The sequence below is a fragment of the Cervus canadensis genome, chromosome 18 (assembly GCF_019320065.1).
Source record: "Cervus canadensis isolate Bull #8, Minnesota chromosome 18, ASM1932006v1, whole genome shotgun sequence".
NCBI lineage: Eukaryota > Metazoa > Chordata > Mammalia > Artiodactyla > Cervidae > Cervus > Cervus canadensis.
The window spans coordinates 13,703,114-13,729,237 of NC_057403.1; the positions used below are offsets into that span (position 1 = coordinate 13,703,114).

At 57.0% G+C, this 26,124-nt stretch overlaps 3 protein-coding genes across 6 annotated transcripts; all 3 read right to left on the reverse strand.

Moving 5' to 3' along the window:
• Nucleotides 1-83: 83 nt before the first annotated feature.
• TNNT1 (troponin T1, slow skeletal type) lies at nt 84-12,108 on the reverse strand. Of its 2 annotated transcripts, XM_043434895.1 has the most exons (14): nt 12,017-12,108; nt 10,661-10,711; nt 10,534-10,547; nt 10,228-10,257; nt 9,979-10,011; nt 9,107-9,128; nt 6,823-6,886; nt 6,334-6,450; nt 6,036-6,113; nt 3,925-4,038; nt 3,557-3,666; nt 1,208-1,298; nt 992-1,032; nt 84-226 (listed from the first exon to the last, which is right to left on the reverse strand). In XM_043434895.1, the coding sequence occupies exons 2-14, from the start codon at nt 10,690-10,692 to the stop codon at nt 181-183; spliced, it is 792 nt and encodes a 263-aa protein (XP_043290830.1). In that variant the 5' UTR covers nt 10,693-10,711; nt 12,017-12,108; the 3' UTR covers nt 84-180. The 2 variants fall into 2 exon arrangements, with proteins under 2 accessions (XP_043290830.1, XP_043290831.1); XM_043434896.1 differs by lacking the exon at nt 9,979-10,011.
• Nucleotides 12,109-13,664: 1,556 nt separating this feature from the next.
• On the reverse strand, nt 13,665-17,203 carry TNNI3 (troponin I3, cardiac type). The gene is made up of 8 exons (XM_043434905.1): nt 17,049-17,203; nt 16,734-16,749; nt 16,509-16,595; nt 16,036-16,077; nt 15,629-15,760; nt 15,177-15,266; nt 14,469-14,645; nt 13,665-13,813 (listed from the first exon to the last, which is right to left on the reverse strand). The coding sequence occupies exons 1-8, from the start codon at nt 17,057-17,059 to the stop codon at nt 13,730-13,732; spliced, it is 639 nt and encodes a 212-aa protein (XP_043290840.1). The 5' UTR covers nt 17,060-17,203; the 3' UTR covers nt 13,665-13,729.
• Nucleotides 17,204-18,156: 953 nt separating this feature from the next.
• Nucleotides 18,157-24,143, reverse strand: DNAAF3 (dynein axonemal assembly factor 3). 3 transcript variants are annotated; one of them, XM_043434899.1, is made up of 12 exons: nt 24,053-24,143; nt 23,862-23,966; nt 23,457-23,599; nt 23,009-23,102; nt 21,291-21,448; nt 20,828-21,010; nt 20,552-20,677; nt 20,338-20,460; nt 19,951-20,080; nt 19,222-19,333; nt 18,979-19,053; nt 18,157-18,894 (listed from the first exon to the last, which is right to left on the reverse strand). In XM_043434899.1, the coding sequence occupies exons 2-12, from the start codon at nt 23,944-23,946 to the stop codon at nt 18,486-18,488; spliced, it is 1,638 nt and encodes a 545-aa protein (XP_043290834.1). In that variant the 5' UTR covers nt 23,947-23,966; nt 24,053-24,143; the 3' UTR covers nt 18,157-18,485. The 3 variants fall into 3 exon arrangements, with proteins under 3 accessions (XP_043290834.1, XP_043290833.1, XP_043290835.1); XM_043434898.1 differs by having other exon boundaries at nt 19,222-19,336; XM_043434900.1 differs by lacking the exon at nt 18,979-19,053 and having other exon boundaries at nt 19,222-19,336.
• Nucleotides 24,144-26,124: the final 1,981 nt, after the last annotated feature.

Here is a 26,124-nt window from a genome sequence, read left to right on the forward strand (position 1 = left end):
TTGAGAGGATTCCCCCAGCAGCTGTGAGCTGGTGGCCTCCCCATGGCCAGCTGCGCGTTCATAACAACACAGAACTCAAGCACTCGCGGCAGGGGGAGCATTTATTTCAAGCCCCTGATGGACGCACACGCCAAGGGCTCCCAGGTGCCTCGAGGGGGCGGGGGCGCTGTGCCCAGCTCCTCACTTCCAGCGGCCTCCGACGCGGCCCTTCCCGGCCCCCTTCCGGCTGGAGGAGGAGGAGGAGGGGTGTTAGGAAGGAGCGCCTCCCCACCCACCTCTGAGATGGGCCCCGCCCTCCCCGCCACGGGAAGAGGTCCGCCACTGTCTGCTCGTGGAGGGTTCGCTGCCTGGGGTGGCGCGATTAGCGGTCTCCGGCCCTCCAACGGGCGGGAGGTGATATCCCTGGGCCAGCTCAGGATGTTCACGTGGCCGCTGATAAATGGTTATGGATACAGAGCTGGGGGCAGGAAGGGGAGAGTGACAGAGAGGGCCGGGGAGGCTGGGGGGAAGAGAAAGATGGAAACTTGAGGCGGAGAGAAGATGGAGAGAGGGAGGGAAGGGGAGTGGGAGACTGCAAGAAACACAGCAAAAGCCGCGCTTCTCGACGTCAGCACCAGTGGCATTTGGGGGCCGTCCTGAGCATCCCAGGACACTGAACAGGGGCCCTGAGCTCCACCCAGCAGGGGCCACTAGGACCCCCTCCCCAAACGTGTTCTGGACATCACCTGATGTCCTCTGGGTCAGGTGGAGGGGGGAGATCACCACCCCCCGCCTGGAGGACCAGTGATTTAGAGGGACATAGAAAGGGGGATTGAGACCCCAGAAGAGAACCAGAGATGGAGAGAAAAGGACAGGTTACGAAAACGTTCCAGAGAAAGAGGGATGGAGACAGAGCCCCCAAGAAAGGGTGGTCGGGGATGAAACGGAGTCGGGGCAGCAGGAGAGAGAGTCAGAGGGAGGGGTGTGGGGCCCAAGCTCCATTCACACTTACAACTTCTGGGCGTGGCTGATGCGGTTGTACAGGACGTTGATCTGTGGAGACCAGAGGGAGGTGTTGGCAGAGCTAGAGGGAGAGGCACCCCCTGCCCCGACCCAACCCAAGCCAGCCCCCAGCCCCCAGCCCCAGCCTGGCCTGGCCCAGCCTCCAGCCCCCAGCCCCAGCCCCCAGCCCCAGCCCGGCCCAGCCTCTAGCAAACACGGGTCTCACCTCATATTTCTGCTGCTTCAGCTTCGCCATCAGGTCAAACTTCTCTGACTCCAGTTGGTGGATCCAGTCCGACAGTTCCTGGGCCTTCTCCCTGGCCAGGCAGAAGGACTGTCAGGGAAGGGAGCCAGGCCGGGCCCAGGCCCAGAGGGGCTGAGGGAACCCTTTGAGTTTGGCTTTACTGGTGCCATTGTGTTAATTTGGGGCCCTTTTGTTACTATGCAAAGCGGATTGCAGCAAGGGGTCTTTAAATCTCTGCCCACTTCTCCGTCCCTGTCTCTCTAACGGACAATGATAGCGTGGCTAAGGAGCCCGGTCCTGGAGTCAGAAAGCCTAGGTTCAAACATCAGCTCTGGCATTCTCTGGCTTGTGACTATTGGCCAAGTGACTGCCCCGAGGATCCTGTTTCCCTCTCCAGAAAAATGCAGAAAGAAAATGGTGAAGAAGAAAAAAGAAAATGGTGAAGAAGTTGTGGGTTGTCCCCTCCACACCCCTTCTCCCTTTCCTCCTTAGAACTTTTTGCAGGAGGCTCTGTTACTATCCCCAATCTCCCTTGCAGGTAGGGCGGCCAGTGGATGAAAGTAGGTCATCGAGTGGAGCTTCCAGGTAAGCCTTTGTGGGTCTTGCCTTGCAATTTCTTTCTGCTGCTTGGATGTGCTGGCTGGAGCACCAGCGGCCACATTTGACCATGAGGTGATTTGGACGATGGAAATGTTGGAGTAAAAGCAGTGGAGCAGGACAATAGGAGTCTGAGTCTTTAATCGTTTTGTAGAATTGCCATACCAGCTGTGGACTACAGATTCCTTCTATGTAAGGAAACAAACCTCTGTGTGTTAGGCTGCTATAGTCGTATCTCAATTATTAGAGGCTAAACTTATTCTGAACTGACAATGCCTTGAGCCATTAGAGGATGAGAGAACAGGTATAAAGTACCTGGCACATAACAAACAGTTGATAAAGCTAGTTGTTACTACTCTTTCAATTCTTACTAGTATTCTGTGTTTTCTTTTTCCAGTTAATGGTTGTCTTTTGCCAGCTAATGGTTTTCAAATGCTCTCTCTTCTGTGGTGTATTTTATTTTAAATTTTTATAGACCATCATATGATCTCTATCGAATAAATAAAACTTAAGTAACTTGAGATCCTCCAAAATTATCAGTGGACCCAAACGACGAGCAGACGTGTGGTGTAGGGTGGAGAGAGGAGGAAAAGGAACGTTAGCGACATACTATTTAGTCCAGGCCCTGCGATAATGTTTCCTGGGAGGGAGGGGGCTGGAGCCGACTCTGAATATCCATCCCCCAACTCTGAGCGCAGGGTCCTCATGCTGGGGGTTTGAAATCAGCATCCTGGGAGCTTTCACGCCATGGAAATGAGCAAACACTAAGATGTGGACTTTTAGCCTCTGGAGATCCACTTGGGAAGCATTTACCATCATGCCCCTTCGTAAATACGTGAAGAAGAACACAGACTACCACACCAGACTTCCTGGGTTCCAATCCCCACTCTTGTGCCTGCAAGCTGTGCAACCCTGGAAAGGTTCCTTCACCTCTCTGTGCCTTTTTTCGTTTGTTGGTTTTTTTAATGTTCTGGTTTGTTGTCTCTAACAGGGTGATAACAGTATAATGGTATCTCCCTCACAGAGCTGCAAGCCCTCCATACGGGGCTCCTGCTCACTGACCTTTTGCTGCTCCGTAATGTAGACTCATCACAGCCTCCTTTTACCAGTGAGGAAAGCAAGGCTCAGAGGAGGTAACAACGTGCCTAAGATCACACAGCTTAGGCGGTGGAGCTGGCACTGAGCCCCTGCAAGCGGTCTCAGGTGTTGAGCTCCAAGTCCCCTCACCACGCCGCCTCTGGGGTGGTGGGTGTTTCTGACTTTAAGGGCCGTGCCTGGGCCCCTAAGACACAGAGGAGGCCCCCAAGGGAAGACCTTCCCCAGCCTTCTCTCTGGGGGCTTATCCTGAGAGGCAGGCTGTGCCCATAGTGAGCTGTGAAGGGAGAGACAGGGGTCCGTCCGGAAGAGATTTGCCTGGGAAATTGTGGCCAGCGTGTCTGGCTTTAACTTGGGCAGAAGATGGAGCCCGTTTGGAATTCCCGAGGGACATCATCAGAACAACATGACCGCCTCAATCTTGGTCAGCCCCATGCTCTGGTTTCCTGTCATCTCCCAGGCTCTACAGGTCTTGGCACCAAAAACACAGGTCCTGCATCAGTGACCCTCCACAGGGGAGTGGCCCAGAGAGGGGGGAACCCTTGCACAAAGTCACAAAGCGCCGGGGTCTCCGCCCTCTCAGACCCGGGCCAGGGTCACCCCATCTGCCTGTCTGACACCCGGGCCCCTGCCGCATACCGGAGCTGTTCTTCTCCCATGTGGTCGATGTTCAGAGGCTTCTTCCGTTCAGACAGGATCCGCAATTTCATCTCCCGCCCCGTCTGACGCTTCCCTCGCTTCTGTTCTGCCTGAGGGTGGGAAGGGGGCACCATGAGGTGGGGGTGGCTCCCCAGCCCCTCCCCGCTCAGACCCGGGGGTCCAGACCCCATCCCCTCCTCCCTCAGACCGGGGTGTCCAGGACCCCGCCCCTCTGCCCTCAGACCCGGGGGTCCAGGCCCCCGCCCCTCCGCCCTCAGACCCGGGGGTCCAGACCCCATCCCCTCCTCCTCAGACCCCAGTTGCCTCCCTGGGAGCCCAGACCTCAGGCCCCAGCAGGCTGAACTCACCTTGACCAGGTAACCCCCAAAATGGGCGCCCATGTTGGAGAGAACCTTCTTCTTCTTGGCGTCGTCCTCAGCCCGCTTCTTGGCCTCCTCCTCTTCCTTCCGCATCTTCTCCTCCTGTGGGAAGAACAGGGTTCACCCCTGGGCCTCCCCCACCCCCCTGGACTGAGCCGGGAGGGCGCCTGAGGGGGGCGTGGGGGAGGCCGATTCTGCCTTGGGTGAATCAGGGTCAATCAGACTCAAGCGTGAGAAAGTGAGTGTTAGCCGCTTCAGTCGTGTCCGACTCTCTGCGACCCCGTGAACTGCAGCCCTCCAGGCTCCTCTGTCCATGGGAGTCTCCAGGCAAGAACACTGGATGGGTTGCCATTCTCTTCTCCAGGGGATCTTCCCAACCCAGGGATCAAACCCCAGCCTCCTGCATTGTAGGTAGATTCTTCACTGTCTGAGCCATGAGGGAAGCTCACGAGAGACAAGGTCAATTTCAGAACAGACAAGGATGCAGATACGTCCTCCTGGCCCTTCCAGGCCTGGGTGTGTGACCACCGGCCAGTCCTTTGTCAACTCTGAGCCTTAATATGCTGCCCCCACCCCCAGGAAAACTGAAGCTGGGTGAGAGGGATAGGCTTGCTTTTCTCTGCGTGCTCCAGCCTGCCATGGCCAGTGGCGATCTGCTGTTATGACCTCCGTGTAGGTACCGGCTCTCTCTGAAACTTACTCTCCTCTAGTATCACGAGAGAATGACTTTCCTCAGAGGGACAAAGAGGGTAACTGGTCATGGGAGTTGGGGGCGGGGGCAGAATCAAGAGGCTCTTGGCCTTGAGCCTGAGGAAGGGGCTCCAAAAAGCCTTCACTGAGGCGTGACTACATCCAGAAAGTCTGCATTGTGTGTTCCAGAATTAGACGTTCACCCCGGCCAAAGCCTACTCCCCACTGGAGGGGCAGGCAGGGTGGGCATGATGGTGCAGGGCTTGCCCATAATTCCCCACCTGAATGCGCTTCCTCTCACCGCTGTAATCTGCAAACATAGTGGCTTAAAGCAATGTCAGTTTATCATCTTGTACTTCTGCAGGTCGGGAGTCTGCAGCAGGTCTCCAGGGCTACGTCAAGGGGCACACAGCCTCCTTCTGGAGGCGTGAGCGGAGAGTCACCCACTTCCCTTTTCCAGCTTCTCAGGGCTGCCTGCATCCCTTGGCTCAGGTCCCCTTCCTCCATCTGCAAAGGTCCCCATGTAGGGACCTTGTGATAATGCTGGGCTCACCCAGAAAATCCAGGAGGATCTCGCCATCTCTGGATCTTTAATGTAATCAACTCTGCAAAGTCCCTTTCCTCGTGTAGGGTCCCACAGTCATAGTCTCTGGGAATCCAGAAGCAGACATCTTTGGGAGACCAGTCCTTTGTCTACCACACCACCCAATTCCTGTTCTTTAAAAATGGCTTGAGGGATTTCCCTGGTGGTCCAGTGGTTAAGAATCTGCACTTCCACTGCAGGAGGCACGGGTTCGACCCCTGGAACTAAGATCCCACATGCTGCGAGGTGCGGCCAAAAAAAAAAAAATGAATTGAGTGAGTCATGCCTGATTTCAAGTCAGGTCATGCTTCCAAGGCCAAAAGCAATGGGAAAGTTCTACTCACTCTCTCCCAACCAGCCAGTGGTTCATTCCACAATGGCAGGTAAACAATCTGAAAACATCCTAGGATTTGTGCCAGAGACAAAGAGGAGTTTAAGCCAGACCTGCAGCTGGACATTGGTCACTCCTGCCTAAGATTGACAGGAGTCAGGATTTTCAGGGCTCAGACCAGGAACATGCTAGGCACCCTCCTGGACACATTTTCCACATAAATATAGGCCAAAGGATGGACAGAGAAAAGCTGGGTCTTTACGATATAAGTCCCTTGATCCAGCCATGCCTGAAGCAGACCCTGCCTTAGGCAATTTAGTTATATGAGCCAATAAAACTCTCTTTCCGCTAAATTCAGTTGGGTTGGGGTTTCCCTCCCTTCCAACAGCAAGATCCATGGATAATACGCATGCGGACTTTCTTGGGGTCACAGAGATCATGAATGGAAAACTGTTCCCGGGAGGAGGGGAGGCAGGGAGGAGGGGAGGCACCCACCGCCAGCTTGGCCTGACGCTCGCGCTCCTTCTCGGTTCTGAAGCGCTGTTGCTCGGCTCTCTCGGCCCGGCGCCGCTCCTGGAGGAGACAGAGGGCTGAGCGGGTGCAGGGACCATCACGCACCCCCTTATCCCTTCCCAGGTCAGGTCAGGAGTGGAGACGAGCATCAACTTCGGTGCGATCCGGAAAGTTTCAGCCTTGGGTCTGCACTGGATGGCGACCGTGCTCCGTATATCCCAGGACCCAGAGGCTGGGAGGCGAGGGGCGAACTGGGGCAACCGCACCGCCCTCCACTCACGATGCGCTCTTTCAGCGCCACCAGCTCCTCTTCCTCTTTCTTCCGCTGCTCAAAGTGGACGTCGATGAGTGTCTGCAGCTCCAGCAGGTCCTTTTCCATGCGCTTCCGGTGGATGTCCTGGGGGGACGGAGGGCGGGAGCCTGGTCATCCCCAGGGGGTACCCCGAGAAGGCGCCAGCCCCTCAGCGTCTCAGCCCTCTGAGAAGCGTCAGGAGGGGCACCCCTTGACCGCAAGAGTTGGTGGGTTGACGGTCCGCTGGGACAGACGGCTGCCGTGCGCTCGATGTCCAGCAGATGGCAGCGAACACCGGGCTCTGACCCTAGGGGGCCGCGAGGACGCAATTTCAGGAGTAGAAAAGCAAGCACACAAAAGGAAAAAGACAAAAAAAAAAAAAAAAAGGAAAGAAGAAGAAGAAGGGAGGGGCGCCGCTTCCTAATTCTCGCCCTAAGGGCTAGCAGCCCCGCCCTGGATGGGGCGTGCATTACTTACATCGAAGTCCACACGCTCCCCCTCTGGGATCTTTGGCGGGATCAGAGGAGGTACCACGGGACGGCTGCGAGAACAGAAGAGGAGAAAGCTGAGTGCCCTGACCTTCCCGCGGGGCAGCATCAGCCTCACGTGGGTCCTGAGCGCCTGCGGTGCGGCCGGTCCGCATCGGACAGGCTGCGGTGAGATGCAGGCCCTGATTCCACAGACTCGGTGGAACCAAAGAATGTAAAATGTTTCACTAAGGAGGTTAATATGGCTTAGTGTCCCAACGATGCGATTTCAGGTACAACGGGTTGAGTAAAATATGCTATTGGGATTCATTTTACCCATTTTACTTTTTTTAAATGCAGCTAGCAAAAAAATAATAATAATTCAGTTACATATGTGGCTTGCGTTGTACTTGTATTGGGTGGTGCGGCTATGAGGGGCTGCCCTTGATTTCCAACCCCAGGGTCCTCCCATTTCTTAGAATTTTCTTTCTTTATTATTTTTTTTAATTTATTTTTTTAGCTGCATGGTGCAGCATGTGGGTCAATTCCCTGCTCAAGATTTGAACCCAAGCCCCCTGCACTGGGAGGGCAGAATCTTAACCCTCAGACCACCAGGGAAGTGCACTCTTCTTTGATTTCTGAGACAGCGCCTCCTCCTGACTCGCTTCCTATTTCTCTGCCTGTCCCATCTCTGTCCTCTTGTCCCTTGGTGGGAGTTTTGCCCTTTGATTCATTCGATTCATTCATAGGTCAGTCATTCATTCCTGTGACTTCAATTGCCATCATTTACTAAGGATTCGCCTCTGTCTCGAGGAGACTCTCAAACCTCAGACACCAGTGAATAGATGCCTCCTGAACATTTCCCGTCTTTGCACAAACCCTGCCCCAACTGAGCTCCTCAACCTGGGGTTCTTGGGACTTCCCTGGAAGCCCGGTGCTTAAGACTCTGTGCTCCCACTGCAGGAGGTGTGGGTTCCATCCCTGGTCTCAGAGTCAAGAGCCCACACGTCACGTGCCATGGCAGAACAACACCAAACCCTGGGGGTCTCTCAGTTGGTGGACCCTTTCTACCCTCAGCCCTCTGCCCCAGCTTAGGCCTCACCTCGCCCCTCAGTTCCCTGGCTGTGTCATGCACCCCAATGCCCCCGGGCATTTGCACATGCTGTTTGCCCTGCCTGCAATACCCTTCCCTTGATATACCACCCCACAGCCGCCCCTGGGAACTTCCCTGCCCAAACAAGGCCTCCTGATGCCGAAGCACACCTGTGCTTTCCTGCCCACCTGGCTCTCACCCAGATCAACCCTGTGTCCCCTCTGCTCAAAACCCTCCGCAGGCTCCCCAGTGCCCTGGCCTCCGTGGCCCCATCCCTCTGAAATTCACACTGTCCGCACAGGCCCCAAGGATTTCCACTTCTTCTGCTCAAATTGCTGCCTCCTTGCATCTCTAAGCTTTGGGTTTGTTTTGTTCGTTTCAGTTTTTAGCTGCACTTTACAGTATGTGGGATCTTAGCTCCCCAAGCAGGGATCAAACCCACACTCACTGCATTGGGAGCGCAGTCTTAAAACCACTGGACTGCCAGGGAAGTCCCGCACTGCCAAGCTTTGGTCCCAGTATTACACCCTCCAGGGCTCCTCTCTCCCCTCCGTGACCTCTCATGACTCCAGCGGCCTGCCTAGTTTGGATCCTCCTGTGTTTGTATCTGCCCCTGAAACACTGGACCTTGCACACACCACTCACTTCTTCATCTACCATCTCCCTTATACCTCCTTCAGCTAGCAAACTCCTTGTCTCTCAGGCATCACCTCCCCTGGGATTCCTTGATTGCCTAGGGCAGAGATAGTCCCCTCCTCTGTGCTACCATGGGCTTCCCTGGGTGGCTCAGCAGTAAAGGATCCACCTGCCAATGCAGGAGATGTAGGAGATGCGAATTCGACCCCTGGATCTGGAAGATCCCCTGGAGGAGGGCATGGCAACCCACTCCAGTATTCTTGCCTGGAATAATCCCATGGACAGAGGAGCCTGGTGGGCTATAGTCCATGGGGTCACAAAGAGCAAGCAAGCAACTGTGCTACAGTCGCTGGATCTGGGTCTACTTTCACCAACAGGGCAGGCAGAGTCTGCCTCTCGCCAAACACCAAAGTGGAAAGTTCCACAGAAATGTTTGCGGAAATCACTGCCCTTTCCTGTGCTTCCGTTTCCCCACTCTCCTCTGCCTCTCTTGCACCCTGTCTCTGGAGGTGGGGGATATACTTAAGGGGATGTGATGGGGACCCCCACCCTCCTAGGATCTCACCTTGGTTTGGGGCGCTCCTCTTCTGGTGAGGGGGATACAAAGAGATAATTAGCAAGAGTTCGTGGGGGGGGGGGGTGGACACGACATATCCAAAGGAGGCCCCCCCCTCCCTGAGCCGTGGTTCCCACCAGCCCACTTCCCTTCTCCTGCAGCTCCAGGGGAGGGGTTGGGAGGTAAAAAAGGATAAGGGAAATCAGGGTGGCCTTTAGGAGGGAGAGGGTCACACGCATCAGATATACATTCAGAACTGGTGTGGGGGGTCCCCCTCCCCCATCGCTGGGAACCCAGGTGTCCAAACCTTCAGACCGTAAGGAAACAAAACAAAAGCAACCCCCGGCCCCGCCCCTCGTCCTACACACCCAGAGCTCCTACCCCCTCCATCGAGGCCTAGCAGTGCAGGGAGGCCCCCAGCCCTCTCTTCGCTCGGTGACCCAGGGGTCGTGTCCTCGGCCCTCTTGCCCGCCAGAGACACAGGAATCCAGACCCCCTCCCCCCCCCACCCCCGACCATCGCTAGCCCCTAAGGCAACCCAGGCCCCAACCTTTGAATGTATATGAAGGAGAAAAGTAAGGGACAGGAGAAGACGAGAGGGAGGGAGGGGTGCCTCTCCGCAAACACCCAACCCTTCTGTGCGTGTCCCTCCAATCTGGGGAAGAAGGCTTGGGTGTCGGTCCCTTTAAGACGGAAGGGAACGGGTTAAAGCCTCCGCGAGGCTGGTTCCCTTCGCGGCCAGCAGAGGGCGCGAGCGCGCTCCAGGCTTAAAGGGCCGGGCCGGGCCGGGCGCGGGTTGGGGGGTGCGGAGCGGGTCCTCGCGGAGGTCGGGGCCCCGAGGCCCCGGGATCGCTCTCCGGAAGCGAAGCAGCCGCGGTTACCTCGCTCTGCCGCCGGCTCCGGCTCCTCGGCGGCTGGGAGGGGGCGCAGGAGAAGCGAAGGGGTGGGGGGCCGGGAAGGGGAGCGGCCGCGCGCGGACGCGGGGGGCGGGGAGGGGAGAGAGGGGAGAGGCTGTTAGAGGAGCTGAGGCTGAGCCCGCCCGGCCGCCCGCGCCCCGGCCGAGAGTCCGCGCCCCCGCCCCGGCCCCGGCCCTGCGGTCCGGCTCCGACCTGCGGAGTGCGGCGCCTCACCTTCCTCCTCCTCCTCGGCGGCCTCCTCTTCTGCAAGGGGTGGGGGACAGAGGGCGCGGCGTTAGGGGCCCCGGGGAGGCGTGGGGGCCGCCAGATGGGGGCCCAGAGAGAAGCGGGGTGGGGTCGAGTCCGATCCGAGACCGACAGGGGGGCACCTCGGGGCCTCCGCGGCAAATGGACCCGAGAGCGCTTCCCACGCACTGGCTGTGCGAACCAGGAGCGCGGGCGTCGGGCGGGGTGGGCTAAGATGCCCGAAGGCGCCCCCAATCCCACCCCCCCCCCAAGGTCAGCACGCGCCCCACTCACCTTCAGGCTGCTCCCTGAGGACCCGGGTGGGAAGGAAAGAGGGAGGGAGGGAGAGAATTAGGAGCCTTGGAGGCGGGAGGGGTCTCCGCCACTCCAGGCCCCCAGCCCTCCCGCCGGCATCACTCACTCTTCATATTCCTGCTCTTCGGCGTCCGACATCCTGGGGTCCTGGTATGACCTACAGACAGCAGAGAACAGGCCCAATGGGGTGCGGTTCAGAAGGACGTGTGGCTGGGGGCCTGGACCCCAGGGTCTGAGGGAGGAGGGCCCGGGGGACTGGACCCCTGGTCTGAGAGAGGAGGGGTTGGGGGTCTGGACCCCCGGGTCTGAGGGAGGAGGGCTTGGGCCCCCCAACTCCTCAACCTCCTGTTCCAGTGATCCGGGCACTGGGGGTAAGGTGGGGCCGAGCCGAGGGCTGCAGCCCCGCCCCTCTCCACAGCTGTCTCCTTTTGTCTTATGACAAGTCGGTGGGAACCTGATCTGGGTCGGGATTAGGAGAAGGTATTTGGGAAGGGACAGTGGCCTGAAGACAATAGCTGTCCCGCCCCCCAGGGTCTATTTTGGGGGGATGTCACATCGGGTGACACAGAGGACATCTCCTGAGAAGTATTTGAGGGCGGCGGGGGGGTGGTTCTGGGAGAATTAATCACCCCCACCGTCCTCTCCCACCCCCAGGGCCCCCTCCCCTTTGGCGGGTTATGTGCCCACCTGTCACCTCCTTTCACCTTCATCCATTGCCACAGAGGGGACAGGACACACAAGAGCAGCTTCTGTCCCCAGGCCTCACCCTGACCCCTAAATACTAAGACCCCCCCATATCTGAAATCCCCAAGGTGTCCAGATTGAGACCTCCCCAAACCCCAATACACACAGATCCTAACTGACGAATTCTGAAAACCAGCAAGTCCTGGTATCTCCAGATTCTGAGACCTCTCCCCCCAACTGTGGACACTGCAGGTTGTGAGCCCAGACACCCTAAAATCTTGATCCCTTAGGTCTTGACCTAAATTCTGAAACCTCAAGATTATGAGACCCCAAAAATCTGTACACCCAAATTCAGAGGCCTGATTGATGCTACACCCAATATGATACTACAAATTATATTACCTCCAGCCATGAGGCCTCAGATTCTGTGACTTTAAGTCCTAAATTCGCAGACACTGACCCCCAGTCCTGACACCCAGACCGTCTGCCATCCAAGCTCAGGGACTCTCAATTTCTGAGATTCCCTCGGATTCACAGCTCCAAGGCCCTAAGGAGTTCTATTCTGGGATACCCAAATGCTGGCACCCCTAAATTGTATAACCCCCCAAAATCCTCATACATTCCCCGCTCTATCCCCAGTCCCCGGAGCCTGGCCCCCTCAAATTCCCATACCTCCCTACCTCCCTGCCTCCATACCTCTCTTCCTCACCTCTCATGTCTCCCATCCCTCTGCCCCCTCCCCCGAGGACACCCCTGGAGATTGCGGGGGGGCTGTTACCTGAGTCTGGGTCAGCAAAGGTGTGAGAGAGTGGTGGGGAGAAATCTTGCTGGGCAGGCTGAAGCACCCCAGTTTATAGCCAGAGGTTGAGCCCCGCCCCAGGGGGAGGGGAAGGGGGAGAGGATTCCTTTCCTCAAAGTCTCAGCCCAGCTCAGAGGTGGCCCTGCCCGCCCCTACCCGCTCCCCCCCACCCCCCCACCCCCGGCTCTGGCTCCACTTTAGGGTTCCAGGCACTCCTGGCTGTTCCAAGGCCTCTCCCTCATCCCAAAAGCATTGTCCAGGAAGCCCGGGCTGGGTCAGGTCACCCTCGGGCTTCCCCCTCCCCGGCCCCGGCACCCTGTGCTCTGAAGTCGCTGGGCTCAGCCCTACAGCTGGTCCTTGGAGGCGGTTCATTGATGAAAGGGGTCCAAGGGAGATTTTATCCCTCCATGAAAGGGGCGCTTTCTCTCTGTCTCTGGGCATCCACCTCACATACACAGTTCCTTGTCTGTCTCTCCTCTGTCTCCGTGACTCTCCATCTGTTTGTCTGTGTGGGTCTGTCTCAGCTTCTCCCCACCTCTGTCTCCGTCCGTCTTTCTGTACCCCCTCCCCACCCCCATCCCTTTGTCTGCCACCAGGATTCCACTCTGGTGACAACAGGCGCTAAAGCAGGGCAGCAGGTGTGTGAGGGGGTGGGGGAGGGCGGTGTCAGACTCTGCGGGACCTCACCCCCCCACCTCCATCTGACGCTGATCTTTTTTGGTATCCCCCTCCCCTTTCCCAGGCGAGCCACGACCTTGAACTCTAGGGGTTCCTCACCCCTCTGGGCTTCTCAGTGCCTCTGTCTCCCTGTTTCTTGGGGGTTGACTCTGGGGCTCTCTTTCGCCTCTCTCCGCACCTCTGTGTCTCTGAATTCTTCACTCCGCCTGTCTGTCTGCCGGTTCTTCTCTCTGCGTTTCTCTGGGTGTCTCTGCACATTGGCCTCTCTTAGCGTCTGTCTGTGGGTGTCTTGTCCCCAGGTCTCCTTGTGCTTATCTGTGACTCAGTTTCTGTCTTCTTCTTCTTTAAATATTTATTTATATGACTGCCTTGAGTAGTTGTGGCATGTGGGATCTAGTCCCCTGACCAGGGATTGAAACTGGGCCCTCTTCATTGAGGGCACGGCGTGTTAGCCACTGGACCAGCAGGGAAGCCCCTTGTGTCTTTAGCTCTGTGTCTGTCTTTATCTTCCTAGCTCGTGTGTGTGTGTGTGTGTGTGTGTGTGTGTGTGTGTGTGTGTGTGTGTGTGTGTGGTCTCTTTGTGTCTCTGCCACTCTCTCCCCGTTGGTCCTTATTTCTCTCTTCCTGGGTAAGCTCATCTCTGCCTCACCGTGTATATCTGTCTTTCTATTCCCTCTTTCTGTGCACTTCTTCCTGTGAATCTCTGTGTTCCCTGTTCCTTTGGGTCCCTGCCTGTGTCTCTCTGGCCCATGTCTCTGACTCAGTCTGTCTGTGCCTCCGGGTATCTGTGTTTGGGCCTTGGTCTCCTTGGTCTCGGCACCTCTGTGCATTCCCACGTGGAGACCCAACTCTACTCCTGCTCTTGTACCCCTCCTGCCCCAAGTTCTCCAGCCTCTCACACCTAATCGCCCTCCCCACCCCCAGTAGTAGAGAAACAGCCACCCCCAGCTCAGAGAGAAGCTTTATTCCTCAGGGCCATCCTCGAGGCCAGGGTCAAGGCAGTGGGCAGTCAGCTCAGCCCTCAAACTTTTTCTTGCGGCCTTCCATTCCGCTCAACGCATCGATGTTCTTGCGCCAGTCTCCCACCTCTCGGTTTTCCTTGGGGGGAGGAGGGGTTAGTGGGTCAGAGGTTAGCATGTCTTCCTGGTCTACAGACTCTTGCCTCTGTAGACCTGCTGGGTCACTTGTTCCAGATGCCCATTGCAGGGTCTGGTTCTGGAATACTTCTTGTCCCCTCAGACAATCCTTTCCAATATGCCCACTTCCTGTCTCCACCCTGCACTTCCTGTCTCCCTCCTGCACTTCCTCTCTCACTCATGTACTTCCTGTCTCACTCCTGCACTTCCTGTCACCCTCCTGCACTTCCTATCTCCCTCTTGGACTTCCTGTCTCCCTCATGCACTTCCTGTCTTCCTGTCAGATTTCCTGTCCCCCTCCTGCACTTCCTGTCACCCTCCTGCACTTCCTGTCTCACTCATGTACTTCCTGTCTGCCTCTTGGACTTCCTGTCTCCCTCATGCACTTCCTGATTCCTTGCCACTTCCATTCTCCCTAATGCACTTCCTGTCTTCCTCTTCTACATCCTGTCTTACTCTTGCATTTCCTGTACCCCTCCTAGACTTCTTGTGGAGGACCCTTACCAGATACTTCTCCCCACAGTTCCACCTGTCATCACCCTCAGGCTGGGTCCTAGGATTGCTGCCCACTACCTCCTCCCCTAAGCACCCCCTTTCCTGGACGGAGCCACACTCACCTTCTCCGTGTCCTCCTTCTTCACCTGCTTGAGGTGGGCCCGCAGGTCTAAGGTCTCCTTAGCCCTGGCGCCCAGCAGTGCCTGCATCATGGCATCTGCAGAGATCCGCACTCTTCGCAGAGTGGGCCGCTTGAACTTGCCCCGAAGGTCAAAGATCTTCTGGTTCAGATCTGCAATCTGGGCAAAGCCATAAAGGGAGGTGGAGACCCTCCTCCTCCTCCTCCTCCTTGCCTCACTCCTGTGCCCTACACTTCTCTCCTATCCCTAGCCAGGCTCTCCCTAGTTCAGGCCTCTACCACCCTCAGGATGAAATCCAAGCTCCCCATCCTGTAATTGGATCCCGATGTGCCTCAGCCTCATCTCTGAAAACCACCAACACATCCCAGTCCAGCTACATGCATCTCACAGGTCCCTGGCCTACACTTGAGCTCACTTACCAACACTTGAGGCTCCAGCCACAAATGTTCACAAACATATTTCTTGCTTTGTCCCCTCCTGGGTTTTGCATGTGCTGTTCCCTCTGCCTGGAACAGCATTCCCTGACCCTATTGTGCTCATCCTTCTGGCCCCTCCCTGCCAGGATCACAGAATTGTCCTGGGTCTCCTGGTGTCTGCAGCTGTAAGCAGCTGCAAGGGGCCAGGCTGAGACCAGAGCCAGAGGCATCGCACCCTACCCCGAAGGGACCCAGGCTGCCCAGTGCCTCCCACCTCCGTGATGTTCTTAGTGACTTTCGCCTCCACGTCGTATCTCTCCTCATCCACCTTGTCCACGCGGGCGTGGAGCTGTCGGCACAAGTCCTGGTGGAGGAATGCGGTGTGTGTAGTGAGGAGAAACCCCAGGGGTTTGGACTCCTGGGTCTGAGGGAGGAGGGGCTGGGGACCTGGAGGAGTAGATTGAAGCCAGACCCTGGGGAACTTTAGAGTCAGAGGTTCTGAGAATCTGGACTGGAGTTGGGCTGGAGGAACCAGTCTCTGGGTTTTGAGGTTGTAGGCAGCTGCGGGCCACATTTCTGAACTCCTAAGGGTGAGGATTGGAAAATTAGGCCCGAAGGGCCTGAGCAGAAGAGTGGGGGCATCGTAAGTAAGTAAGGGACGCAAGATCGGACACTAGGACACTAGGGTCTCCGGGCTGGGCCGGAGTCCCTGATGAGAACCGGTACCTGGAGCTCCTCGAAGCCCAGCCCGGCCAACTCCAGGGGCTGGCACCGTGTGCTAAGAGCGCGCCCCTTCTCTCCTCGCCGCTCCTCGGCCTCCCGTTCCAGTTCCTGCTTCGCAATCTGCAGCATCAGGGTCTGGGGATGGGGTGCCGGGAACCGCGGCCCAGTATTGGGATGAGGACGCTGCGTAGTCACCCTCACCGGGCCCCGCCCTCTAATCCCAGGCCGGCTTCCAGAGACCTGCCCCCTCCAGGTTGATGTCCAATATTCCCGGACCCCACCTCTCCCTGGCAGGGCCACCCCTCCGCCAAATTTACCAAGCCCCGCCCACTCGCTTACCCTAAGCTCCACCCCAACGTTCAAGCCCCGCCCCCTGAAAACACCTAGGCTTTCCCCGGGCTCATCCGCACCTTCAGCTGCAGTTTCCTCGAGGCGGAGATCTTAGACTTTTTCTGCCAGGGTAAGACAGCAAGGAAGGATGAGGGAGGAAGATCCGAAGAAGGACGGCGGGAGGAGCATCAGAACCCCCGCCCCCTCAAGTCAGGTCCCTCTTCCAACTCCAGCCCTTGGGAAGCCACGCCCCTCATCCCCATCCACCAATCTGGGGTCTGTAGCTAGGCGCCGCCCACCGTCTCTAAGCGATCTCAGGTCCAGAGGCGGTGGGACTCCGCCCATAGGCAAGCTCGCACCAATCAGACGCCGGCCCTCGGCTAAGCTCGTCCCATGAAGGCCTTCCTCCTCTTGGGCTTCGCCAGCGACCAAAGTCCCAGGAGGGCCCTGGCTCCGCCCCTTCTCCCCAGGACGCCAGTGCCCTAAGAACCCGAATCCAGACCCTGCGAGGCCCCCGACCGGCCCCGCGCACCCGCTGGCCCCCCGACCTCACCTTGGCGTGCGGCTCCGTGGCGTAGGCGCGATAGTTGGCTGACGAGCGGCGTCGGACAGGAGGGGGCGCGGGGACCGTGTCCCCCGCCTGGGGTTGGGGGAACAGAGCTGAGTCACCACGGGGACCCCCTCTGCGTGCCGCCTTCCAGGGCTGCAGTCTCTCTCCCCAGAGCCCTCCCCGCAGCCCCCTCCCGGGCACTCGGGGTCAGCCCACGTCCGCTCTCACCGTCCTGCCGCCGCTCCTGGAGGGAGAGAAACCAGGAAAGGGGGTTACCGGTGGGCCTGGGTCCTGGCTAGTCCGTGTCCCAAGGGACCCCATAGTCCCTTCTGACCGCAGAGCCGGCCCACCAGCTCCCCATTCTGGGCTCCTAGGGGTTGGAGTCGCAGACTCTCACCTCATTCCGACACCCGGGGTTCCTGTCCTTACCTCCCTTCTCAGACCAGAGTCCAGGCTCGCAGCTCTCACCCCTCACAGGGACCCAGGAAATAACACCCCACCCGCCTCCGGCCTCAGGAGCCCGGGTTACCAGTCCTCACTCACTGGTCCGCCATGCTGGGTCTCAGGCCAGGAGCTGAGGGAGGCAGAACCCCGGGGGCAAGGAGCTCTTGGAGGGTCAGGGAGGGAGCGTCCGGAGTGACCTTGAAGACCCCTGGGACTTCTGTCTCGTCCGGTCTGCTCAAACCTCACTGAGGACACTGAGATAAGGGGCGAGGTCGGAGACTAAATATACTGCTGCCCCCCCCCCTCCCCGCCCAGGATTCGAGATAACGGCGCGCGTGAGGGGTGGGGCGGGCCACGCTCCAGCTGGATCACCCCTTCACCTTGGCGGCCTGCAAATCCAGGCCCTCCTCCCTCAGAACCGGGGGTCCAGGCCCCCAGCCCCTCCTCCCTCAGACCCGGGAGTCTAGGCCCAGCCCATTCACTAAATTGCAGTCTCCTTCAGGGCTGGGACTTCACCACGTTATACTCAGTCTCAGGGCCCCAAACCTGTTACCCAATCAGTAAAGTTTGCTGATTCACTTGAGGACACAGGTGTGGGGTGCCTAGGCTTTCAGCAGTTCAGTTCAGTCGCTCAGTCGTGTCCAACTCTTTGCGACCCCATGGACTGCAGCAACGCCAGTCCATCGCCAGCTCCCGGAGTTTACTCAACTCATACCCATTGAGTCGGTGATGCCATCCAACCATCTCATCCTCTGTCATCCCCTTCTCCTCCCACCTTCAATCTTTCCCAGCATCAGGGTCTTTTCCAATGAGTCAGCTCTTCGCATCAGGTGGCCAAAGTATTGGAGTTTCCGCTTCAACATCAATCCTTCCAATGAAACCCAGGACTGATCTCCTTTAGGATGGACTGGTTGGATCTCCTTGCAGTCCAAGGGACTCTCAAGAGTCTTCTCCAACACCACAGTTCAAAAACATCAATTCTTCAGCGCTCAGCTTTCTTTATAGTCCAACTCTCACATATATACATGACTACTGGAAAAACCATAGCCTTGACTAGACAGACCTTTGTTGGCAAAGTAATATCTCTGCTTTTCAATATGCTTCAGCAGGTAGCACATAAAACTTCACCTCTCGTCACCCCCCACACCCCCTCCCTCTCCCATCCTTGGAGACAGACTGAGGGCAGGAAAGACACGGACACCTGGAGAAGAGCTCTTGGCTCTCTTTACTTGGACCACCTAAGGGTAGACCAGCATGTGAGAGGTGACACCCCCAGCCCCCAGTTAGGAATGGGATGCCTGGAGACGAGGGGACCACACAGAGGGCCTGAGCAGAGCCCCGGGGCTAGATCTCCAGGCTGTTTTCAGAGTCTGGGAGTGAAAGGCAGAACTCAAGAGAACAGTCTAGAATTCCAGGAATAAATATAGAATCCCAGGACTGGAATCCGAAATGCTAGCGACACCTCTGGCGCTGAGTGAGACTGTTGAGAGTGTAACTGAGTATTCTAGAAGCGCGTTCTCATTCTAGGACCGGACTTTAGATTTCGGGGGTGGGGGACTTGGTCTCTGGAGGAACAGTCTGATTCTCTGATTTAGGGGCCTGATTCCCTGTGGGCGGAACTGAAGCCTCCAAGAGTGAAGCCTGAGAATCTGAGGTCAATTTGAGGGGTTCAGAGGGTGGGGTTCCCGGTACAAGGGGCTGGGTCCTATCCTCAGAAGGTGGGTCGGTTGCCTCAATGGGCGAGGCCAGGAATTCAGGGGGCGGAGTCCCAGATTCCACAGCCGGGTCCTCGTGGCTGGGAGCTGAGTCCCCCGCCTTGTAGAAGCGCGCGAAGGTGTCCGAGGGCTTGCCCCCCAAGTGGGGGGCGAATCCAGCGGCCTGTGCTAGCTCCCTGACCCGGCTGGAGAACGCCTGCAGCTGCTCCTGCCGCAGGTCCACTAGGAACCTGGAAACAGGAAGCGGCGGGTTAGGGGGCCCCGCTTTCCACCCCCCGCCTGGAAGTTGCCCGCCCTGCCCTTTGCTGGCTCACTGGGCTAATTCGACAATCAGGCGTCCTCCGGGGGCCACGCAGGCCCCCAACTCGGGGCTGAGAAGATGGACCATCCTGCGGAGAGAAAAGGGAAGGCTGAGGCTCGGACTTTGAGGTCCTGAGCGAAGAAGGGAGGCTGGAGACCTGGACACTGATTGCGGAGGGTCTGGGGGCCTGGATTCCTGGGCCTGTCGGAGGAGGGGTTGGGTGAGGAAGATCTGGGCCCCTCCCAGGTTCTCTTACCCACAGGCCACGTAGAGAAGCTGGAACTGTCCCTTGTAGCAGCTCTTGTGGTGGAGAGTGTGGGCAGAACCGAGGGACAGGAAGTGGACAGTGAAGGGCTCTGGGGCAGGGGCTGCTGGGGAAGGGAAGATGGGCAGGGTTAGGCAGACACTCGAAGCTTGGAGATGACTCTCCTCATCTGTCTTCAGGCCTTTTGTCATCCTTTCTATTGGGTAGATCCCTGGAAAATTCTGGGAAGACTGGCTTGGCAGGCAGAAACCCATTTTACAGACTAGGCAACCGAGATTCAAGAGAAGAAAAGAGAGTGGGTGACCCATGGCCACACAAGTCATTAATTCACCCGGGAGGGCCAACCTAGGTAATGGGTAGACGGAGGCACGACCAGATTTGGGGTCGGGGGATTATCCAACAGTAATCTGAAACCTAGCACATCGTTAAAATGTTCTCAGCCTCTTGATCATAATTCTGCTATTGGAATTCAGAATGGTAAGAATGGTGTTAAGAGTTAGAAAAGTGAGAGAAATTCAAAGAGAAGAGTGAAAAACAGACCGGATGTCGGGAAGGGGAGGTTACTTGTCCAGGCTTTAGACACCGTACCAGTCCATGCTTGGACTTCAAATACCCGGAGCCTGAAGCCTGGGACGAGGGTCCGGGTCCCGCTCTCCCCCAGACATGAGCACCCCAGCCCCGCTTGCCGCCTCAAGGGAACAGCCTGGGTCCGCGGCTTACCGGGCTCCGGGCTTCCCTCCGCGCCGCCCTGCACCTGCTCCGAGTCCCCTTGGGCGGCTCTCGGGCGCCCCCAGGCGGCCATCTCTCGGAAGAGCTCCGCCACGTTGTGCTCGGTGATCTCGCCCGCGGTCTTTGTGGGGAGAAGGGGCGTGGCCAGACGCTGGGCTAGGACCGCGGGGCCAGGGTGGCAGGGGAGAGGCCTAGAGAACGCCCCCTTCCTACGCCCCCACCCCCAGAGCGGGCATCTGGCTGGCGCGCTCAGATTTCGAGACGGCTTGGGAAGTAGAGGGGTGGGGCTGTCACGTGGACGTAGCGAGGGGCGGGGCCCCGGTTGGCGGGGCGGGGCCTCGCGTACCCACTAGGTCCCCAGCACCTCCAGCCTCAAACCTTGACCGGCTGCCCGTTGCTGGTCTTCAGGAGGGTCTCGTCGTCCGCTTCGATGCCGAAGGCCACGAAGGGCCCCGTGGCGATGTCCCCCCAATACCCGCGCGCTGCCACGCGCTCCCCGCGCTGGGAAAGCAGGAAGAGAGGATAATGTTGGGGAACTCGGATTCTGGGGCTCCCCACACGCGAGAAGCGGCAGCAGCCAGGGCGCACGTACGTGGCTCAGGAGGCGACCGGACGCCAGGGTCCGGTTGGGCACGTGATAGGCGCTGGAGTCTCTGAGTTCAAAGGCGACGCCCGTGTCCCTCCAGCGCCTGAACTCGCGGGTGTGGATGACTCTGGCCTGGAGGGAGCGGGGAGCGAGGAAAGAAGCCTCCGTGAAACTTACCGGCCCCAGCCCCGCCTCCTCCACCGCCAGGACCGGGACCCCAGCCCCGCCTCCTCCACCGCCAGGACCAGGGACCCCACCCCCACCCCCACCCCCAGCCCTCACCCCGCGGTCGTGCAGCTTCATGTGCAGGTCCCAGTCGCTGACGCCGCGCCGGGCGTCGTACCGGGAGCCCAGGTACTGGCGCAGCCTCGAGTCCCACAGGCGGATCATGGGGAAAGCCTCAGGCCCCTTCTCCCCTCCGGCCCAGAAACGGAACACGGCCTCCAGGGCGTCGCGCTCGCGGAACTGCGCGGCCAGGCCGGCGTGGGGGAGAACGAAGGAGAGGGGGCTGCAGGGACCGCGGCGTCTCCCCCGACCCTCCCTTCCCCAGCGGGGCGTGGAGAACGATTCTCGCGTCTCTCCGCTAAAGGGACCGAGGCTCCGACAGCAGAAGCCACCCCCTGGGCCATATGGCCCGGTGGGAGCCGGGGAGCCCTCAGCCCACTCCATCTACGCAGACCCTGTCGGACGGCCCGGCCGCCCCCCGGGTCCCCGGAGGGGACGGTCGGAGGCCGCGCGGAGGCACCTTGAGGGCGCCCAGGCTGAGCCAGGGCAGCTGCTCCGCCAGGCGGTCGGGCTCCGGCACCAGGTGAGCCAGGCGGCCGGCCTGGGCGCGCACGAAGGCGGCCACCGGGGGGCGCAGCAGCGCGTTCCCCCACACCTCCAGGAAGGTCTCGCTTCTCTCTGCGGGGACGGGGGAGAACATACATGGAGGGAGCAAAGGGGTGAGTCCACACGTGAAATCCGTGACGGCGACGCATACCCACTTTATAGTGATCGTATTCTTCCATAGTCCTGTAATGAGCATGGCGGACCCAGGAAAGTTCCCCACCCATCCCCAAAGCTAAAATATGAAGAGTGACTTACACCTCACCTGGGTCTCCTTGCGTATTCCTGCCCCCATGCCCTGCAGGTAACCCCAACCCTGAATTTCCTGCTTAAGTTTCTCTTGCCTTACAAAAGGAAAGGTTAAGAAAAAAAAAAAAAAAGGAAAAGTTATATATAAGATATAGATGGAGATGAAGATTTATGTGTGTTAGTAGAATTTTTTAAGACAGAACTAGGGTTTCCCTGGTAACACAGCAGCAAAGAACCTGCCTGCTAATGCAGGAGACCGGGGTTTGATCCCTGGATCGGGGAGATCCCCTGGCAAAGGGAATGGCAACCCCCTCCAGTATTCTTGCCTGGGAGATCCCGTGGACACAGGAGCCTGGCAGGCTACAGTCCATAGGGGTTGCAAAGAGTTGGACACAACTGAGCGACTAAGACATAACTATTTACCTTTAGTTGTATATGCAATATATATCGATATCAATATATAGTTTCATTTTAGTTTAAGAATCTTATAAGAGAGAATGATACACTTTTAGTTAGGTTAGTTAAGTTCTAGTTTAAGAGCCTTTACAAGGTGCATTAAGGAATCTGTGCAATGTCTCCTGAAAGCCCTGGGCTGTTAATGACACCTACCATCCTTAATCATGGTAACAATAATCGCTAATATGTGTGGAGTCTATATCATAAGCCAGGACCCATGCATTTTTTTTTTCATTAAATCCTTATAAGAATTCTATGGTGGAAGAACTTTTAGGATCTTCATTTTATAAATGTAGAAACAGAAGTCCAGAAAGGGATAGACACTCTCCCAAGGTCACACAGCAAGCAGAGTCAGAATTTGAACACAGCCTGCCTGAGTCTAGACTTGGCTCTAGGCACCAAACTGAAGTTTTTGTTACTGGAAAACAGTCAATTTCCCACCCAAATCCTCCTCCTCCCCTTCCTCCTTATAGTCTCACTTCCAAGGATGCCTCCTCCAGGCAGATTCCCTGAGGTTCATACCTCTCACTAGGGGAGACTCAGGCCTGAGGGAGGCTTTGGGCAGGACGGAACTCAGGTCAGCCAAACTGTCCCCACTTCCGGGGGACTCACGACCTCTCAGGAAGTCCCTGGATCTCTTTTGGGCTTCCCCCTCATCAGGAGGTTTTGAATGCTTACACTGTGTTACACACAGTTCTGAGAGTTTTATGTGGATTATCTCCTGGAATTCTCTGAATGATTCTAGGAAGCATTCTTTTTCACCCCATTTCAAAGGTAGGAAGAGCTGAGGCTGTAAGGGCTACCAAGTGAGTGAGCAAATGATGGAATAGGGAACAATGTGCAAAGTGCTTAATTTCACCATTGAAATGCCAGAACTCCTGCAGGAAGGGGGGAGGGGATGGGGGCCAGATGGCCTGGGTCTTTGCTGACCTTGCAGCCCCATCTTCTCAGGATCCTCCAGGGCTAGGCTGAAGATCAGCACATGTCGGGCTACAGCTTCCAGATTATTCTCCAGCACATAAAACTAAAAGGATGGGCAGGGAAGAACGACTCTGAGATCTGTGTCCCTGGCTCCCAGCAGACCCAGGAGTGGGAAACCTCAGCCCGCTCCTCCGACAGGACCCCGGAGACTGTGTACCAGTCCCACTCTTTCAATCACAGAAACGTGGGCACTCAGAACCCTCCTCTCCGTCACTACTCAGGAGGCCCCATCCTTAGACACTTCCTCCCACTTCAACCCAGGAGCCCCCAACTCCAGCCCCATCCTTCCCCAGGACCTAGGAGTCTGGGTCCCCAGCCCCCTCCTCCCTCAAGGACTCAGGAAACTGGGCTCTCATCTTCATCCTCCTCCTTCCAAGACCCCATAATCCCAGCTCACGTGGAACCTCCTTCGAGGCCAGAGAGCTGCCCGGGCCAAGGTCCGTAGCAGGTGCCGCCCATCCACGGAACCCAACAGCAGGACATTTAGTTCGGGGGTCTCGTGCTCTGTATCAGCCTGCGAATCTGGATCCACAGGAGGACCTGGTAAGATGATAGCAGGCTGGAGTTTGCGACCTGGAGAGCGTCCCCTGCAGCCACCCTCAGCAGGACTTCCACCCCTGGCCTCGGTTTCAACCGGAGCTGTGCCTCTAAGCGTTCCGGAACTCGGAGTCCACAGAGGCATCCAGACTGCCCACTGGACGGGGACGCCCTTGGAGCCCCCGAGAACGTTAGCACGCTGTCTGCCAGGCTGTGAAGGCAGCCGTTGTGTCGCACGATTTGTGATCCTGAGCGGGGGACTCACTCTCAGCCTGCAGGTCCACTGCCGGGGACAGGCCCCACCAGGACACAGAGCCAAAGCCCGTGCCCGAGCCTGCCGGCGTAGTCATCGCCGTGCGGTCCGCACAACCTGGGGATCCCCAAACATCGAGTCTCCGTTGCCCACCTGTTGCCCTCGCACCTGCCCCGACTTCTCGCCCCTTCCACCCGCCTCACCTTTATCCTTCCAAATAACCCGAGACACCCCCTTCCTCCCCGCTCTGGGCTGCGCTGAGGTCCGAAGGCCCCTCCTCAACTGCTGCTCATAGTCCCCGCCCTTTTCAATCATTCGGCCAATGGAAGTGTGCGGGCTGGCACGGCCGCGATCAACGGGCCAATGAGAGTGAGCGAGACCTGCCGGCTGCGAACTTTTGGCCAATGGAAGCGCTGAGGGACGACCACCCGGGCTTGAGGGCTTGAGGACGCGTCGTCATGACGACAGAGCTGGCGAAGGGGCGGGGCCAGGAGAGGCTGGGACGGAGCCTGGGGCGGTCCAAATTTCTGGAAGCAGGAGGCCTGGATCGATCCAACATTTAGACAGAACGGAACCGAATCTTGATAAACCCAAGTTAAACTGAGGTGAACTAGACCTCAAACTGTACACTTCTGTGTCCCCACACAGGACTTCTCTCACCAGGTGGGATACACAGCCAAGTGCTGGGACCAGCTAGCCTGGCCCCTGGTTGCTAAATTTTAGGAAACTTTGTGACCTGATTGTTACACACAATCATTACTAAAAATTAGTTTTACCAAATTAATTATTAAAAATTAAATTCAGTAAAATATGCTAAATAAAAGTAACCATACTCAAAATTCACTTCCTATTTTATTATAGTTTACTATTATCAATGGTCTCAAGGTTAGTTACAACTATTGTACCTGTAGGAAGAAAATGCTATTTTAATGCAGTCGTTTAAGAAATGAAATTGGCAAACTATGACCACAGGCTGTCTACTTTTGTAAATAAAGTTTTATTAGAACAGGGCCAGGATTAGACTAGGGCAAGGAGGCCCAAGTAAAGGTCAGATCCTGCCATTAATTTTTTAATACTTTTCCATCTTGGATTTCTTTTTTGCATTAGTTTGGATTTTTTTTTTTTAATTGCCGTAAGGGCTTCCCTGGTGGCCCAGTGGTTAAGAATCCCCCTTGCAATTTAATGCAATGAATTGACCTGTCTGCGAGTCCCACAAGGTCAGGGACTCAAGTGAGACACGTCTCTAGATCATCCCCACCACTCAGCTCAGGGAACAGCACCCACAGAGCGCTGGCTCTCTGCCTCCTCTGCTCACCCAGCTGCATGAATTTAGACAAGTCAGTCACTCTTTCTTTGCCTCCATTTCCCACTCTGTAAAATGGGAAGGGTAACGTGAAGTCAGCAGGTGAGTGGTGGACTGAACAGCGGTTCGTCTGCCTGGTGAAGACAGTCCTGGGCGCTGGGAAGGAAATGATGGCTGAGTCCCTCCAGGGTTCTAGTCCCTCAGCCCACTGGAGCCCCAGATGCTGGCTTTCTCCAGCGAGACTTACTGCCTTTCATCCTCATCACCACCACTCCCCAAAACACTTCCTCCACAGAGGAGCCAGAGGAATCTTAAAAGTAGACCAAGCCATGCCACTTCCCTCTAAAACCTCCTGAGGGTCCTCACTGCAGGTACAGACAATCCCAGCTTGTTAGATTTATCTCCTAGCACCTACATGATCTGGATCTTGACTGTGTCTCTTTTTGGGGGGAGGGGGAGAATTTTGGCCCACCTGATGCAAAGAACTGACTCATTGGAAAAGACCCTGATGCTGGGAAAGATTGAAGGCAGGAGGAGAAGGGGACGACAGAGGATGAGATGGTTGGATGGCATCACTGACTCGATGGACATGAGTTTGAGTAGGCTCTGGGAGTTGGTGATGGACAGGGGAAGCCTGGCATGCTGCAGTCCATGTGGTCACAAAGAGTCAGACACAACTGAGCAACTGAACGGACTGAATGACTAATGACACATGCCTTCTGAGATCTTAGTTCCCTGACCAGAGATTGAAACTGCACCCCAGATGATGAAAGGAAGGGCAAAAATAGAAGGGAGGGAAATATGGGTATGAAAATCTACCTAAACCATGGGCAAGGGAGCAGATAAATTCATGAATAACTACGTAAATTCTCACTGACTCCTCAGAGCAAAGATGCAGTAGGTATTACCATTATCACGATTTTTTCAGATGAGGAAACTGAAGCTTTGAGGGCTAAGTGAATGAATCGATGA

What these genes read in the sequence shown, in the direction of transcription:
- DNAAF3 (XM_043434898.1), bottom strand. Translation starts at nt 23,946, where the DNA reads ATGACTACGCCGGCAGGCTCGGGCACGGGCTTTGGCTCTGTGTCCTGG. An exon ending in TCAGCCTGGGCGCCCTCAAG is followed by an intron (nt 21,011 to 21,290) that starts GTGCCTCCGCGC and finishes CTGGCCGCGCAG; the next exon opens with TTCCGCGAGCGCGACGCCCT. An exon ending in TGAAGCTGCACGACCGCGGG is followed by an intron (nt 20,678 to 20,827) that starts GTGAGGGCTGGG and finishes CGCTCCCTCCAG; the next exon opens with GCCAGAGTCATCCACACCCG.
- TNNI3 (XM_043434905.1), bottom strand. An exon ending in CGAGGAAACTGCAGCTGAAG is followed by an intron (nt 15,761 to 16,035) that starts GTGCGGATGAGC and finishes CCCCATCCCCAG; the next exon opens with ACCCTGATGCTGCAGATTGC. An exon ending in AGAAGGAGGACACGGAGAAG is followed by an intron (nt 13,814 to 14,468) that starts GTGAGTGTGGCT and finishes CCTCCCCCCAAG; the next exon opens with GAAAACCGAGAGGTGGGAGA.
- TNNT1 (XM_043434895.1), bottom strand. Translation starts at nt 10,692, where the DNA reads ATGTCGGACGCCGAAGAGCAGGAATATGAAGA. An exon ending in GAGGAGCGCCCCAAACCAAG is followed by an intron (nt 6,887 to 9,106) that starts GTGAGATCCTAG and finishes CTGTTCTCGCAG; the next exon opens with CCGTCCCGTGGTACCTCCTC. An exon ending in AGCGTCAGGCCAAGCTGGCG is followed by an intron (nt 4,039 to 6,035) that starts GTGGGTGCCTCC and finishes TTCTTCCCACAG; the next exon opens with GAGGAGAAGATGCGGAAGGA.